General features: G+C 38.4%; 1 protein-coding gene across 1 annotated transcript in view; it reads right to left on the bottom strand.

Moving 5' to 3' along the window:
* The window catches only part of ARID4B (AT-rich interaction domain 4B), a 2,517,944-nt gene that overhangs the window by 1,160,222 nt on the left and 1,340,954 nt on the right, over positions 1–16,768 (bottom strand). Inside the window, exon 9 of the mRNA XM_044058160.1 lies at positions 8,926–9,020. Within this exon, the coding sequence (XP_043914095.1) occupies positions 8,926–9,020 (95 nt within the window). The remainder of the gene's footprint in view (positions 1–8,925; positions 9,021–16,768) is intronic.

Here is a 16,768-nt window from a genome sequence, read left to right as displayed (position 1 = left end):
AAATGGTCTCCCCAAAGGTGAGATCCTCACCTGGGGAATCTGTTTCTAATGGCATTTGGGAGACATAAGACAAGAAATCATCTGAGGAAGAGTCAGAGAATTCCTCAGCTTCAACTTGGGAAGTATCTAAGGCCTGAGGCCTTGGGCTCAGCACAGGAGGAGCCACAGGGGAGGCTAAGGGTGTAGTAGGCCTCAGACCCATGAAGGCATTGAAAAGGCTTTGAGGAAAAAGCCTGCCAGTCTGGCTGGCTATCTACTGGGGGAGAAACAGGTTTTCTTTTCTCTTTCCTTTTAAGGGAAGGCCTAGTGGGTGTCAGAGCCAAGGTAGGCTTGGATCCAGTAATCTGTGAAGTAGTGGAGAAATCCTTCTGGGCAGCCGGTACAAGCCAAGGTTCCCCCTCACTGTCGGTAGCAGACATCTGCATTACCTCGGAGGACATGCCTTCCATTCTGGGGTCTGTGGCTTCCACAGCAATACCAGATGCACCATATCAGCGGCGACCGACTGTTCCACCAGGCAGATGTCAGCCACAGGAGGGATGTCAGGTAGAGGAGGTGCAGCTACGAATTCAGGCCTAGCAACCTTGGCCTTTTTCTTGGGTGGCTCGACAGACTGACCGGACAGCCCCTCCATACCTAAAGCTAAATGCTTAAGGCGCCGATTCTCAAGATAAATCTTTAAAGCATGCAGACGGCTGCTTAGCGTTTTCGGACTGAAGGCCTAGCAGATGGAGCAGGACATATGGACGTGCGTACGTCCTAAACAAAAAAGCAAAGCTTGTGGGCATCTTTATGACGGATACGACGCATACCTCTCCACCTCTTAGAGCAAAAAATATGGACAAAGCCTAAAATGATGGGGGACAAATAGGGACAGACTTTAAATATTGCTCTTACAAACTTAGAAAGTTGACAGAATGATAGGTTTTGAATTAGCATGAATTTTCTGAAGGATGTGGAGTGTTAAACTCAAATGTTTGTCATTTTTTAATGACTTCAATTCTCAGTTATTTGCCAGAAAAGTACAGATTTTAGGAGGAACACACCAAAAATGAGAGGCAAAAATCTGGACTTCTGAGAAAATCTGTACAGTTCAGAGGTATGATCTGACTACTGCACCTACACCTTCCCTTCCTGGATGACATGAACCTACACAGGTATCCAAAGAAACAAAATGCCCCCAACGGGGTAATTATCTTAGAATTTTCAATCCGATGGATGGTATGGCAGGAACAGCTGATGTCTGACTGGCGGCAGAGAAGTTCTGAGGTCTGGTACGTGCAGACGTCACTTTCATGGCCCACGTTCCCTTAGCCAACATCAGACATCCCTCGTACCCAACAGTGACTAGAAGCTTTTGTATATTGGCCGTATGTTCAGGTAGCAAGAGAGGAAAAGCCAACAGTTTGGAATACTGCAATATGAGAATAGAAGGACATCTACAGCTCACAGCTTTAACCCTATAAGACAACTGAAAAGACCTGAAATGGTCTCAAAATGTTTTACAATACCAGAATGTCCTTTTCTGGATGCTTCAAGAAGAAAATACTACCTTCTGCAAACAAAGAGAACTATTCTTGATAAGCATACCGTTTATATCACTGGATTTGTGAGCCCCTTATTTTTCTTTGCCAATTACTCTTAATATAAAGTAATTAACAAAGGGGAAAGAGGACACCCCTGCCTTGCTCCTTTGTTTAAATATAGGTTGTTAGAGGAACCCTTCCACCTTAATTCTTCCCTCTGACCCCTCATATGTCTTAATTAACCATAATGTGCTATCAAGGAATGCAAATGTTACCACTGGCCTAATCACAGAATCCCAGCTGACTCTACCAAATGGTTTCTCTGTATCAGGACCCACCCAACAGTAGTGGCTTTTTCTTATACTTGTCTTCTCTATGGTTCACCACTGTTCTATTAATATTGTAAATGTTTGCCTACTCTCCACAAACATGCACTGATCCATATGTATCACTTTTGGGAGCACCTTTGGCATTTGCAACTCTCTTGGACAGTGCAGACATTAACACATTTAATGTGGTTTAAAACTGAAACTAGTCTATATGAATCTGGTTCTGAAGCGTCTACCCTCTTTGGTTAATACACCACTGCAGCATTCTTTCAAGTTTCTGGTACCACCCTTACTTTTAGTGTTAAACTAAACCTTCCAGATCTTTATCATTTGCTTTCCTTCTAACTTCCACAGAAATTACATCTGTTCTTGGAGATTTCACTGTTGATTGAGCATATATATCACCATTTTATCTCATCCCTTCCTGTCTTAGCTATCAATTCTTGAGCTTCATCTTCTTCCAATGCTACTGAAACGTTGATCTGATTATGTCCAATTGGTGGATGGAAGTACTTATCAAAAATAAAAGCTAAATTATTGCAGGGACTAAGTCTGCTTGACTTTTTCAGTATATGTTTCAGCATTGTAGAATGTTTTAAAGGGTGCAGTGGCAAACTATGTACCCACACGATTTAGTTCAGCAATACCCATATTTAAAAACACAAGAAGCGAGGAGATGTAACTAGATGTTGCCAAAACAGAACCGCAAGCAGTCACGGAAATCAGATATCTTTTTAACACCCTTTTTATTTGTGTTTTCGGAGACGACTATGCGTTTCCTTCCTCAGAAAAACGAACAGCACAATAACCATGGCCAGCCCTTACATTTAAAACTTAAAAGCATCATGTGATGCTGATACAACAGCATTTTATTTTAATTGCTAATTAACTTAAAAGGTTCCTTACCAAAAATGTATATATATTTTTGCTTTGCAAAAAATATATAGATTTATAATTGCATAATAAATTCACATGACATGCATCACTAAATAGCCTTAAACTAAGTGCAATTACTTATTCAGCAATAAATTCAGTTTTTAAACATTATAAAAATATGTGTATGTACATTTAAAATACAATAAAGGTAAAATTATGCTATTCATAAACATTACATACTCTCTTAAAGAAACCTAACCAACCCAACTTGTTACTTAAAACTAATCCATTATAGTAAACTTTAATAAATACATTGTTAACTAAATAAATACTTAAATGAGTTAGTTTGAAGGTCACACTTGGCAAGTTATATAACAAACCATATAAAATATAATAGATAATACCTTACTATGAATAATGCAGCACTAAACGATCGAACAATACAATTAATCTAAAATCCCTTCAATGGAGCCCTGCACTTCAACTCAAAATTCAATAAGTAAAAGTTAACTTATCTATTACATGCAAGCCTTTTTAAAACACATGCAATAGATACAGCGCATTTATGAGCACTATTATGCAGTTGCAAAGGGAGACACTAACAATGCACTTGCCTGCCATATCCTCGAATTTCCAAATCATAAGTTTGTTTTCATGGTGTTGAAAAAGATAGAAGACGTTCCGTATGTCGGACCATGGCAAATTGGTTTGGAGATACAAGAATTATGTTGGCAAATTAGAACTGGGGCTACATTTCCCCCCGGGTCTCAATGACCATGTATCTATTGCATGTGTTTTAAAAAGGCTTGCATGTAATAGATAAGTTAACTTTTACTTATTGAATTTTGAGTTGAAGTGCAGGGCTCCATTGAAGGGATTTTAGATTAATTGTATTGTTCGATCGTTTAGTGCTGCATTATTCATAGTAAGGTATTATCTATTATATTTTATATGGTTTGTTATATAACTTGCCAAGTGTGACCTTCAAACTAACTCATTTAAGTATTTATTTAGTTAACAATGTATTTATTAAAGTTTACTATAATGGATTAGTTTTAAGTAACAAGTTGGGTTGGTTAGGTTTCTTTAAGAGAATATGTAATGTTTATGAATAGCATAATTTTACCTTTATTGTATTTTAAATGTACATACACATATTTTTATAATGTTTAAAAACTGAATTTATTGCTGAATAAGTAATTGCACTTAGTTTAAGGCTATTTAGTGATGCATGTCATGTGAATTTATTATGCAATTATATATCTATATATTTTTTGCAAAGCAAAAATATATATACATTTTTGGTAAGGAACCTTTAAGTTAATTATCAATTAAAATAAAATGCTGTTGTATCAGCATCACATGATGCTTTTAAGTTTTAAATGTAAGGGCTGGCCATGGTTATTGTGTTGTTCGTTTTTCTGAGGAAGGAAACGCATAGTCGTCTCCGAAAACACAAATAAAAAGGGTGTTAAAAAGATATCTGATTTCCGTGACTGCTTGCGGTTCTGTTTTGGCAACATCTAGTTACATCTCCTCGCTTCTTGTGTTTTTAACGGTTCGTGAAGCTTTTGTTTTTGCAATACCCATATTTAGTATATGAAGTATTTAGACATGTGGATATGTGGGCAGAGACTAAGCAAAAGATAATACAAAAATGGAGAATCAGAAGTTCTTGATTATGAATACAGTTATCAAGATACAAGTAGTGAAAATATTTTTAGTTCCTTTAATTTTAGATATTTGACCAAGAGGGATGCCTGCAAATAGTGGTACAGAAAACAGGGGGTGGAATTTACTGGAAACTATGTACCCACACGAGTTAATTCAGCAATACCCATATTTAGTATATGAAGTATTTAGACGTGTGGATATGTGGGCAGAGACTAAGCAAAAGATAATACAAAAATGGAGAATCAGAAGTTCTTGATTATGAATACAGTTATCAAGATACAAGTAGTGAAAATACTTTTAGTTCCTTTAATTTTGGATATTTGACCAAGAGGGATGCCTACAACAGTGGTACAGAAAACAGGGGGTGGAATTTACTGGAAAAAAAATCTAGCCAAAGGAACCAAGCTACTGGAAGCAAATAAACTAAGGAGAGAAAGGTAACAGAGTGGGATAAGGCCATGCAGAAATTTGGACTGTAGGTTAGACACAGCCTTCCCAACAAGGCATTGCCAACACAGTGCATGGAAACAGAAAGGGATCAGGGAGTGCTAAGTAAAAGACCTGTCCTGGTTAACTTTTTAGTTTACTCCATAACAAAAGTTACTGTTCAAGCAGAAATAATGAGTAGTGCATATAAAATACTGCATGATAACTATAAGAATCAATAAAAAGAACTTAGAAAAGATTGGGAAGGGAGACTGGAAATGCAATTTACAAAGGAACAGTGGGGAGGAAAGCTGAAGCACTATCATGTATGCAGCAAAGTCCAGAAGGCTGAGGATTTCTGCATGGAAGTATTTACATCGTTATCTTTAAATCCAAAAAAGACTTCAAAGAATTTTCAGGCAGACAGCAAATGTTGGAGGTATGAATGCAAATAGGTAAATTAGAAAATGTTTTTTGGGAATGCAATAATGTGGCAGATTTAAAAAATTCCATAGAGAATACTTTGTCACAAATGATGGGCGGGAGACAGGCAACTGCTTGTTGTAAGAACTGATATAACTGTAGAATACCAGAATCAGCTGGAAATAACAGAAAGAAACTGGAATGAGACTTGGATAAATGTCTTTATTTGTTAATTACCCAAACCTGTGCTGAACAGGTGCCAGTCTCTCCTTTATGGGCCAAATCTTCTTGTACCTTTCAGAATGAAGTCTGCATAGACAGTAGTTCAGTTAAAAATGCTTTATTATGTATAGTGAAGGTAGATGTCAACAATATCCAAATTAAATCTTAATGTCCACAGTTTCTTCACTCATTATACTGTTCGTAAATTTTGTACTCGGAAATATACTGACTCCAGTAACAGTGCTGATAATTACATCCGTAGTTTCTGCACTCATATTCTGATCCTCCTGAATATTATTAATATCCTGGAATGCTGGATTTTTGTCCTGACTTCTGCACCCACTCGAGTGTCTATGTAAGTCTTCTGAGGACTGCACTGCAATGACTTTCTGCATATCAGTCCAAACAAATTAACTGTGTCTGAAGTATCTTCTAATAATATCAAAACCATGCAAATGTCTACACACCTCTTTAACCTTGGTTCCCAAGCCTTGTACCACACAAACAAATGTGCTTGTGCCCAATGTACTGCACATTCTGTTCTTATCAGTATTCCTGACTGAAGGTTATTTTCACTGATTGAAAGCACATTTAATGAAATTAGTATGTAAACTGTAAAGGCCTACTTTAATATGGCTGCATTTTTAGACTTAAGCAAAGAGAATACTGTATTCTTGTCTAGCAAAATACATTTAAATGAAACCTAATCTTACATTTGTAACTAAGAAAATGACTCTTTTGAGCTAAAATGTAGGAACCAAATTGCCTCAACACAGTAAGGTCTTACTAGAGCTGAATCATGGTCAAATACAGCCCTAGGCAGGGTGATGGATTGGAGCCCCAAGACGCACAGCAGCCTCACCAGCACCACCTCTGCAGCAGCCATTTAGTGTCCTATTACTTGACTATTTCTCCCCAGTTATCATAAATACTGTTCAACCCTGTCAGTACTCATACTAATTTTCTTCTTTACTTCTGCAATGATTACAGATATTTGGATTTAATTTAAAACATTTCAAATTTTATAGCATGAACACTGATAGACATTTGCTAAACAAAACAATATAATCTCACAATGAAACCAGACTTAGCATCAACAGTAAACTTCTTTGTCCTCGAAACTCACATTCACTGAAACAGCACTGAAACCCACATTCACTGAAACAGCACTGACACCCACATTCAAAGAAAATGCATCTGGCCAGTGGCAGATAAAGTTTACCTTAGTGCTATCTTCGAACCACAGGCCCCTTGCACACATTTTTAGGACCATTCACACATGCATGTATTCTTTAATTCATCTTCTTGACTGTATTAAATTATATTGTTACAGTGTGTTTTAAATTTGTAGTTTTAAACATTTTTCCAATAAGCAATGAAACAAAATGTATGAATCAATAATGAGAAAACTGCCCATTTCAGAACATTTCAACCATAAAAGGCCACTCAATATCAGTCAATATGCATAATCTCTGCAGAGGTAAAAGTCATCTGAATAATTCCACATTAAAGAGATCTGTAACTAATCAAGAGGTTGCTGCTAGCAAACAACATTACATTTCAGTGTTTCATCTACAAATTCAGTGTCTGCTGCTGTTAAAGAATAAATTGCCAAGGTTACCTTAAAAATGGTAAGGTGATGGTAAGCTAATAATACTGCAATAGGTAATGGATGGCAAACTGACAACTGGTTCATAGTGAATGGGCATCTCATCTAGTGGAGGACAAGTTCAGGACTGCAGCACTGCCACGCCCCCTTAAAGTACAACACAGTGTCAGCAATCTATCTATATGGTGTGGGAACAGAACAGACAGCCTTCTGCTTCAAAAACAAGTATACTAACACTTGTGCTACTAACACTACTGTCAAATCCTATAACACAAAGAGTGATAATCATTTGCTAAACAAACCAGTTGAACATTGAAAAAATAGCAATCCTTGAAAATGCATTGAAACTCAATTCCTTGAAAATGTACATTTTGTCTAGTAGTTGGTGTAGAAGATTCAGGCTCTTGTCTCCTGTAACTGAGGTCATAGCCGGCCTTAGGCACAGGCCAACTAGGCGGCCGCCTAGGGCGCCGGTCTAGCAGGGGCACTTTTCCAGTATTTATTTGGTATAGGTAGACCAGGATGGGGGCACCAGGTAATGTGGTGGGGGGCGCCATGGAGCCCTTTTGCCTAGGGCACCAGTTGACCTAGGGCTGCTCTTGAGGTACAGGGTTGGAGCCTGAGCAAATTAACTAATCTGCCATCCCTAACTAGGGAATGTTACACACACACACACACACACACACACACACACACACACACACACACCCTTACCATCCATCCATCATTTGTCTAATTCCACAGGGGAAGTGAATGAAGTAGGCATACACATCCATATGTTTGTGTTTAGTTTAAATTCAGCATGTGGTCGTAGAAAAGAAGAAACAGCAGATGTGTGCACTGCCACAAGCAGAGACACAGACAGATGCAAACAGCAGCAGGTATGTGCGTTGACACACACAGGGACACACAGGCAGATGCAGAGGATTTTCTAAAAGAAGAATGAACAGCCTTAAAGAAGAAATGTAATTTTTTTTTTTTTTTAATTAAAATATACATGCTGTGGCATCTCTTCCAGCCAGCGGGCCCTAGGTATCTGCCAAGGTTCCTACTGCTGGATCTGGCTCTGGGCCTTACTAAGTTTAATGCTAATGCCTGTCAAAAAAGTAATTACTAGAAAGTTTAAAGCAAAATCTAAACCAACCAAAACTGAAGAGTTGGACAGTGTAAAGAAGATAAAAAAGGGAGGTGGACTCTGGAAATATGTACAAATTACACAGAAATAAATGGAATTTGTGGGAATGATGCATAGAGTAACATTTAGGTGCAGGAGGAGTGAAATTTAAGGGATGCAGAAATTAAGCAATTTATATTATGCTGAAAGTGAATGAAAATTATTAAAAAGAAAACATATGTATACTGTATGAAAATAACAATGGAAATGTCACAAGTGTCTGCTTTCTTTTCTGTTACTGCATGTGTACCTATGTTACCTTTTAAAAATATGTTTACTAAAAAGTCTTTCATCTTTTCCCAGTTAGGGGTCACCACAGCGGAACTCCGTCCACTAATGATTAGCAATGGATTTTTATGGTGCTGAGTTGCCAGCCCGACGCCCAACCTTCAAAGAAGGCACACCCATTCACGCACGCACCTACCTGCATGTCTTTAGACGTCACTCGACCGTGGGGAGGACATGCAGACTCCACACAGAAGGCGCTCCAGCCGAGAATCGAACAGGAGAACCTCTTGCTGTGAAGCGACAACGCTAACTGCTGCAACACCGCGGCTACATCATGTTTAATAAAGAAGTTTTAAAATATAGAACATTTTCAGAATTAAAGGAAAAGCCGGATTAAATACAGAGTGAGAATAAAATGAAGCTTATTGCTAAACTTACATTATCAAATCCTCCCAATCTATGCACAAGTCTATACAACTTGAAAAGATTCAAATTCATGTATCCAAGAACAGGCCTTTTGTTGATTGGAGTCCCTGTAGAATATACAAAAATAATACACACAAAAAAGTATTACAAATACATGAAATATTAAAAAATAGAAGTCATAATGACATTTTCAACTGACTCCAACAGTCTTTGGAATATCAAAAACAGTTAAACCTCAATCACATACGTTTACATGGCTTAGAACTGAGATGCTGAACTTAAACCAATGAAAGCATTAACGCTGCAGTGACTGTTAACGCTATACCTTCTAACACAGTTCAGATAATAAACATTTACCTCAGATTTTAATATAAGCGAAAAAGTGAGCGAGTAAGATGATGATTTCCTAGTGAATGTAATGCTGTCCCTCTCCACATCGACTGAGCCTCTGGCACTAAGGGCACAGCATTTAATTAAAGTTTTCATTACGCGGCTTTAGAAAACAAGCAGAACTCACAGACTAACCTACTGGAAAGCAGGAAGACAAACCAGTGTACTAAAGCATGAGGAGAGCCTGGCATCAAGTCTGCAGGTTCTCAGGAGCTTATTAAGCTGCAGTGGAGCACGGACTGAGAAAAAAATGACAGCCATCTTATTTATGCTCACTAAATGTGGCAGTTTAGTGAGTTTAAAAAAATAATTAAAAATACAACTGAAATAACTCAAGGAACTAAAATAACTGTAGCAGCAGCTATAAGAACTTTCCCTTTGATAAATGTGGCTTACAAATATGCAATTAGCAAGCATGAAAAAATAAAATAATGCTTCTGCTTTTGATGCACCCTAGTGGTAGGAGTGTGCAGTTAGAACTTGTCTGATCAAAGACTGCTGGAACGGGGCTCAGTTTTTAGCCTTTTATTGGTTAATTTGTTTAAATTAGTTTACTCATTTGCTACTGTTATATTAAAAAATAATAATAATACACTTTATGCATCGCCATTTGTTTATAGTTTTAGCACTCAAATCTGTTTCTTTGAGCTGAGCACTTGTTCATAACTCGTAAGCACTAAATAAGCTACAAATTACTACAGCACTCAACTTTCCTCATTTGTCTAGAAGAAAACAGTTTTTAGTACTTAATAAGCACCTATCCAGGCATGTCTAAGGGTCAGCTCCCAGTGTTTTCTCCTGTCTACCTGATGAATCTGGGCATCTTGGGGCAAAGCAGCAATTGCTTCATGTACACAGACAACCCTCTCCTCCTACCACCAAACACTACAACCTGTGAGAGATGCACTTATATAGCTAAACTGGAAGCAAAGCTCTCCACCCAAGAATGGACTAGACAGTCAAGAGGAGAAGGTAAACACTTGCACCACACCACACTCATCACACGGTCCCTCAAAACCTACACCATCGAAACACACACATAGCAACACAAAACACACACCTACATTTGGGGTGGCTCTCAATAAAAATCTGCTCAGCAACACAGCCCTCCAAAGCAGAAATGCAAGCAACCTCCACCCCCCCCCAACACAACCCAAATGACACACAACCCACAAACTCAGTGTGCCACTCAACCACAGCCCATAAGGCATAACAACGTACCCAACACTCTGATCATAGGTGACTCTATAGTCAGGCACACTGATGTTCCACTCACCAGGCTAAACAAGAAGAAGGTTACTGTCAGATGCCTGTCGGGTGCCAGGATCCGCCACATAACGCATGCAATGAGGTCACTCCACAACAAGTACAAATATGACACTGTCATTGTCCATGTTGGTGTGAATGACCTGAGACTCATCTCCCTGGACTACATGAAAAGAGACATGGAGGAGCTCTCCGATCTTGTAGCCCAGGCAGGTATGACCCTAGCCCTGAGCAGCATCCTGCCATCACCCAGAATGATACCACAGTACAAGGACAAAATGATTGACTTCAACAATTGGCTAAGCATCTGGTGTCATTCTAAGAGGATCCAGTATCTGTCTGCTGGGGATGACATGATCAACAGACCATGATGCTTTGCCAGAGATGGCCTGCACCTGTCACCCTTGGGATTCCAGATACTGGCTACGGCTCTTGCCACCCCTATAGTGCCTTTTTAGGTAAGGTTCAGATGACAAATTCACCACCATAACAGGTACAAGCAAGCAGAATCTGAAGGTAATGCTACTCAATGCTAGAAGTCTAAACCTCAAAATGCATTCACTCGAGGCACTCCTTAAAATGGAGAACATCGACATCTGTGCAGTGACAGAGACCTGGTTCAAGGCTCCAGAGAGCACCCCTGCATTACCAGGCTATAATTCATACCATACCTTTCAGCCACCTAACCTGGACCGAAACACTAAAGGTGGAGGCGTGTCCACATTCATTAAGGGTATCCACACCTCCAAGCTAGTTGCTCAGCATAATGTATCTGAGATTATCCAAGTGCAACTAACTCTGGGCAAGACCGCAATCCAAATTGTAACTTGCTACAGATCCTCCACCATGCCCCAGGATTCCCACTCCTCATTTCTTGATACAGTGGAAATATTAGGGTACAACCCAACACCCTAATAATGGGCTATTTCAACTACACCACCATTAATTGGGAAAACTACTCATGTACCAACTCTTTTGCTCAACTTTTTCTGGAATTCATAAATTCCAATGCCTTGGATCAACTTATCCACACCCCCACCAAGGGCAGCAATATCCTAGACCTGGTCATTACCAACATGGGCAACCAATGATCTACACCAGAGGTCAATTCCTCGTTGGTCAGATCTGACCACAAGCTAATCACCCTAGATATCCACATCCTGCCCCCCCCCCCATTAGTGAAACCACTGTAAAAAATTTCTCCAAAGCCAACTCTCTCACCACATCCATAAACCTTATCTTAGGCCTTCCTCTTTTCCTCTTACTTGGTAGCTCCATCCTTAGCATCCTTCTCCCAATATACCCAGCATCCCTCCTCAGCACATGTCCAAACCAATGCAATCTCGCCTCTCTGGCTTTGTCTCCAAACCGTCCAACTTGAGCTGACTCTCTAATACATTCATTTCTAATACTGTCCATCCTCGTCACACCCAGTGCAAATCTTAACATCTTTAACTCTCTACCACCTCCAGCTCTGACTCCTGTCTTCTGCCAGTCTCCAACCCATATAACATAGCTGCTCTCACTACCTTCTTGCAGACCTTTACTTTCACTCTTACTGTTACCAGTCTGTCACAAATTACTCCTGACACTTTTCTCCATCCACTTCACATTGCCTGTACTCTCTTCTTCACCTCTCTTCCACACTCACCATTACTCTCAACTGTTGGTCCCAAGTATTTAAAAACTCATTCACCTTCGCCATCTCTACTCCCTGCATCTTCACCATTCCTCTGTCCTCCCTCTCATTTACACATACATATTCCATCTTAGTCCTGCTGACCTTCATTCCTCTCCTCTCTAGAGCATATATTCACCTCTCCAGGGTCTCCTCAACCAGTTCCCTACTCTCACTACAAATCATAATGTCATCCACAAATATCATAGACCATGAGGACTCCTGTGTGTTCTCGTCTGTCAACCTGTCCATCATCACTGCAAATAAGAAAGGGCACAGAGCTCATCCTTGATGGAATTCCACCTCCACCTTGAATGCATCCATCACTCCCACTGCAGAGCTCATCACTGTCAGACTGCCCTCGTACGTATCATGTACTACTCTTACATACTTCTCTTCCACTCCCGATTTTCTCATACAATACCACAACTCCTCTTTAAGCACAGTCATATGTTTTCTCCAAGTCCACAAAGATACAGTGCAACTCCTCCTGACCTTCTCTATACTTCTCTATCAACACCCTCAGAACAAAAATCACATCTATAGTGCTCTTTCCTGTCATTAAACCATACTGCTGCTCACTAATCATCAATTCCCTTCTTAACCTAGCTTCCACTACTCTTTCCCATAATGTCACGCTGTGACTGCTCAGTTTTATCCCTCTGTAGTTACTACAGCTCTCCACATCACCTTTTTTCTTAAAAATCTGTACCAATACACTTCTCCACTCCTCAGGCATCCTCTCACCTTCCAAGATTTTGTTAAACAATCTGGTTATAAAACCCACTGCCATCTTTCCTAAACACCTCCATGCTTCAGCTGTATGTCATCTGGACCAACAGCCTTTACATTCTTTACCCTCTTCAAAGCTATCCTTACTTCCTCCTTGCTAATCTGTTGCACTAGAAAAAAACAAAGAATACCACAGCAACTCAAAAAAACACCAATAAGGAGGTAGTCAGAGGTGAGATGAAAAAGATAATATAAAAAAGATAATAAAATATAGAGTTATGAAATAATTTGAGTCATATTTATGAAATTTAAACATATGAATTGAAATATAATATGAAATTTAAACATTTGAAAGTATTTATATGCATTTAAATGTATTACGCATTTATTTATTTATTGTAGTGCATATTTAGGAAACAATGAGTTAGTTTTATATAAAGTGTCAAACAAGTTATGAAATTGTAGTTAAATGAATTGATATGTATTTAGCATACTTTTACACTGTTTAGTTTAAAAGTAGCACATAAAACATGTAGTGAGTATGCATTGTTTCACATAATAATGTTTAGCTGAATGTGTTTGAAGTATATTTGAAGCATTAACTGGACAATGATTTAATGTAATTATTTAACGAATTAATTATGAGAATATAAAAAGAAGATGTGTTTACATGGTTAGTGTTCCACTGAAGGCGAATTGCCGAGGTACCAGAACGAATGTTTCGTATGGATTAAAAGATCTTCTTTTTCATCTCACCTCTGACTACCTCCTTATTGGTGTTTTTTTGAGTTTTAATCTGTTGCACTCCCTGATTCACTATCCCCACATCATCCAACCTTCTCTCTCTCTCTCTCATTCTCTTCATTCATTCATCAGCTCCTCAAAGTACTCTTTCCATCTGCTCAACACACTCTCCTCGCTTGTGAGTATGTTTCCCTTATTATCCTTTATCACTCTAACCTGCTGCACATCTTTCCCAGCTCAGTCCCTCTGTCTAGTCAACTGGTACAGGTCCTTTTCTCTCTCCTTAGTGTCCATCCTTTCACACAACTCGCCATACGCCTTATCCTTTGCTACCACTCTCTGTCATACGCCTCATCTCCTTGTACTCCTATTTACTGTCTTCATCTGTCTGACAACCCCACTTCTTCTCCAACTTCTTCCTCTGTATACTCTCATGTACTTCCTCATTCCACCACTAGGTCTCTTTGTCTTCCTTCCTCTGTTCAGATGTCACATCAAGTACCTTTCTGTTTCCGTTAGCACTATTACTAGCATAAATGATAAAAAAAAAAAAAATATATATATATATATATATATATATATATATATTTTTTTTTTTTTTTCAATATCACATATTACGTATGCAAGCATACATTTACATCAATGAAAACATATACATCACAAACGATATAGACATAATTTCAGTTGCAAACATTATACATCACTTATAATCTATCCAGGCATTGTTAGTCAAACATTACACACCTCATTGAAATCCTGCCTTCTTTTAAACCTCATTCTTCCTCTGCATGTACTGTTCCCACTATTCCATTTTTTCCATGTACTTTGCTTCTACCCTTTTCTAAATAACCCAATTCCAGTTGTTTTAGCTCTGTTACTATATTGACTACTTCTAGTAAAGTTGGTTTAGACTTTGATTTCCATTTTCTAGTAACTACTTTTTTGTCAACCACCATAATTAGATATAGCAAGGCCTTACTATGTCTAGGCAATTCCACTACAATATCACAGTCATACCTCTTACGGCAGGAAATCTGGACAAAGCTATAAATATAAGTGTGACAAAGGTCCAAACATAGGGACATTTTCAAATATTGCTCTTCCAAACTTAGAAAGCTGACAGAATAACAGGTTTTGTATTAGCATGAATTATTTGAAGGATATAAAGTCTGCACCTCAAATGTCTGGCATTATTTTCTAACTTCAATCTTTAATGATTTGCCACTAATTTGCCAGAAAGCCACAATTTTATGAAAAAACGGACCACAAATTTGAGGCAAAAATCTGTACACTTGAGAAGTATGATCGCAGCTCAAAAATATAATTTCCTAAGTTACACCAATTTGCTCACCCATTTATTTCTAACAGAGCAGTCTACAGGGAATCTTTAAAGTTTGCCAACTCATTACACTTCCAAAAAATAATGTTCCCAATTACCTCTTTCTTCCCCATCACACCTCCAACATTTGCTATCTACCTGAGGAAAAAAAATCTTTGGAGTCTACTTGGGGTATAAAGATAACTATGTAAACAATTCCAAGTAAAGATTCTAAATCTTCTAGACTTTGTTGCATATTTGGGAGATACACATATATCCTCCATTGGTTGTTTGCAGACTGCTTATCCGATTTCTTCCCAATCCTTTCTAACCTCCTCTGATTGATTTTTATAGTTATCATGCAATAGTCTGTATTCTCTACTAATCATTCATTTTTTAACAGCAGCTTCTATTGTAGATTCTATTAAAGACTCTACCAGTGCTAGTGTTTTGCTTAGGATGTCCCTACTTCTTTTCCTTTGCTTATACTCTGATAGAAATCCTTGATAGGAAAGGCAATTCCTAGCCTGCAGCCCAAATACATTCCTGACCTCTTCCCATTCCATTATCTTTCCCTCTCTAATTATTTGCTCCTAATACCTTGGTTCTTTTGCCAGTTTTCTCCAATAAATTCCAACCCCCTCTTGCCTATTATCTGTGCCCTTAAATGTAGTCATCCATAAAAGCAGAATCTCCTTCCTCCATTTCCATGTTGGCTTTATTCTTAGAATATGTTCTGCTACTTTATAAATATAATATTTTGTATCGTTATTGTTATTCTCCTTAAGGACCTGCATACAAAATCCCAGTCTCTCCTTGTTGCTTCAGCTTCTCCCTGCTTCATAATCATCCCTTTCCCCTTTGATGTACAAGTTGCTGCTTATTTTATGCATAGGAGCCCTAACTGTGTAGCTCTGAAATACCCACTCATATCAGGTAATCGCAAACCACCTTGTTTGTTTGGAAGAATCAACTTAATCCCACTTGACTCTTGCCATCTTCCCCTCCAAGATAACATCCTTCATCTCTTAATTAACTGCTATCCACAACTTATCCTCTGACTGATAAAAACATGCCTGACCGGTGTATAAAACTAAAGGGACCAAAAACATTTTAACTGGCTTGTATCTTTTGTTTAGTCCCTTCCCACATATCCTTAGCTGCCACACCAGAATTCTTTTTACTCTATACTCCTAAGTACTTTATCATGCCCCCATAAATATGGACATTGCTGAACCAGTTTGGTTGTGGGTACTTAATTTACAGCTATTGCCTTTAATTTAGCTTCCTTAATTTTGTATCCTGAAAAGATTTGAAACTGCCTCAAAATGTTCCACAACACTGAAATGTCTTTTTCTGGTTTTATCAGGTATAAAATAATGTCATCTGCAAATAAAGCCAGATTTTACTGACTACCATACCAATTATATCCTTGAATTTCTGATTCTCTAAATTTCTTTACCAGTGGTTCTAAATATAGTGCAAATAACAAAGGGGAAACAGGACACACTTAGCTGGTTCCTCTGCTCAAACAGAAATTATCAGAGAGGAACCCACCCACTTCAATTTTCGCCGCCGATTCTTCACATATTCTACTAATCAACCTTATAATTTTACCAGAGAATGCAAATGCTTTCATTGCCCTGCTCATAAACTCCCACTTACTCTGTCAACTTATTTCTCTGCATCAAGACCCACCATCAATAGTGGTATTTTCTTTCATTTGG

The sequence above is a fragment of the Protopterus annectens genome, chromosome 16.part0, assembly GCF_019279795.1.
Source record: "Protopterus annectens isolate FY-2018-M chromosome 16.part0, PAN1.0, whole genome shotgun sequence".
NCBI classification, from domain to species: domain Eukaryota; kingdom Metazoa; phylum Chordata; order Ceratodontiformes; family Protopteridae; genus Protopterus; species Protopterus annectens.
The sequence above is the reverse complement of the archived record's forward strand: the minus strand, read 5'-3'. Positions and strand labels throughout refer to the sequence as shown.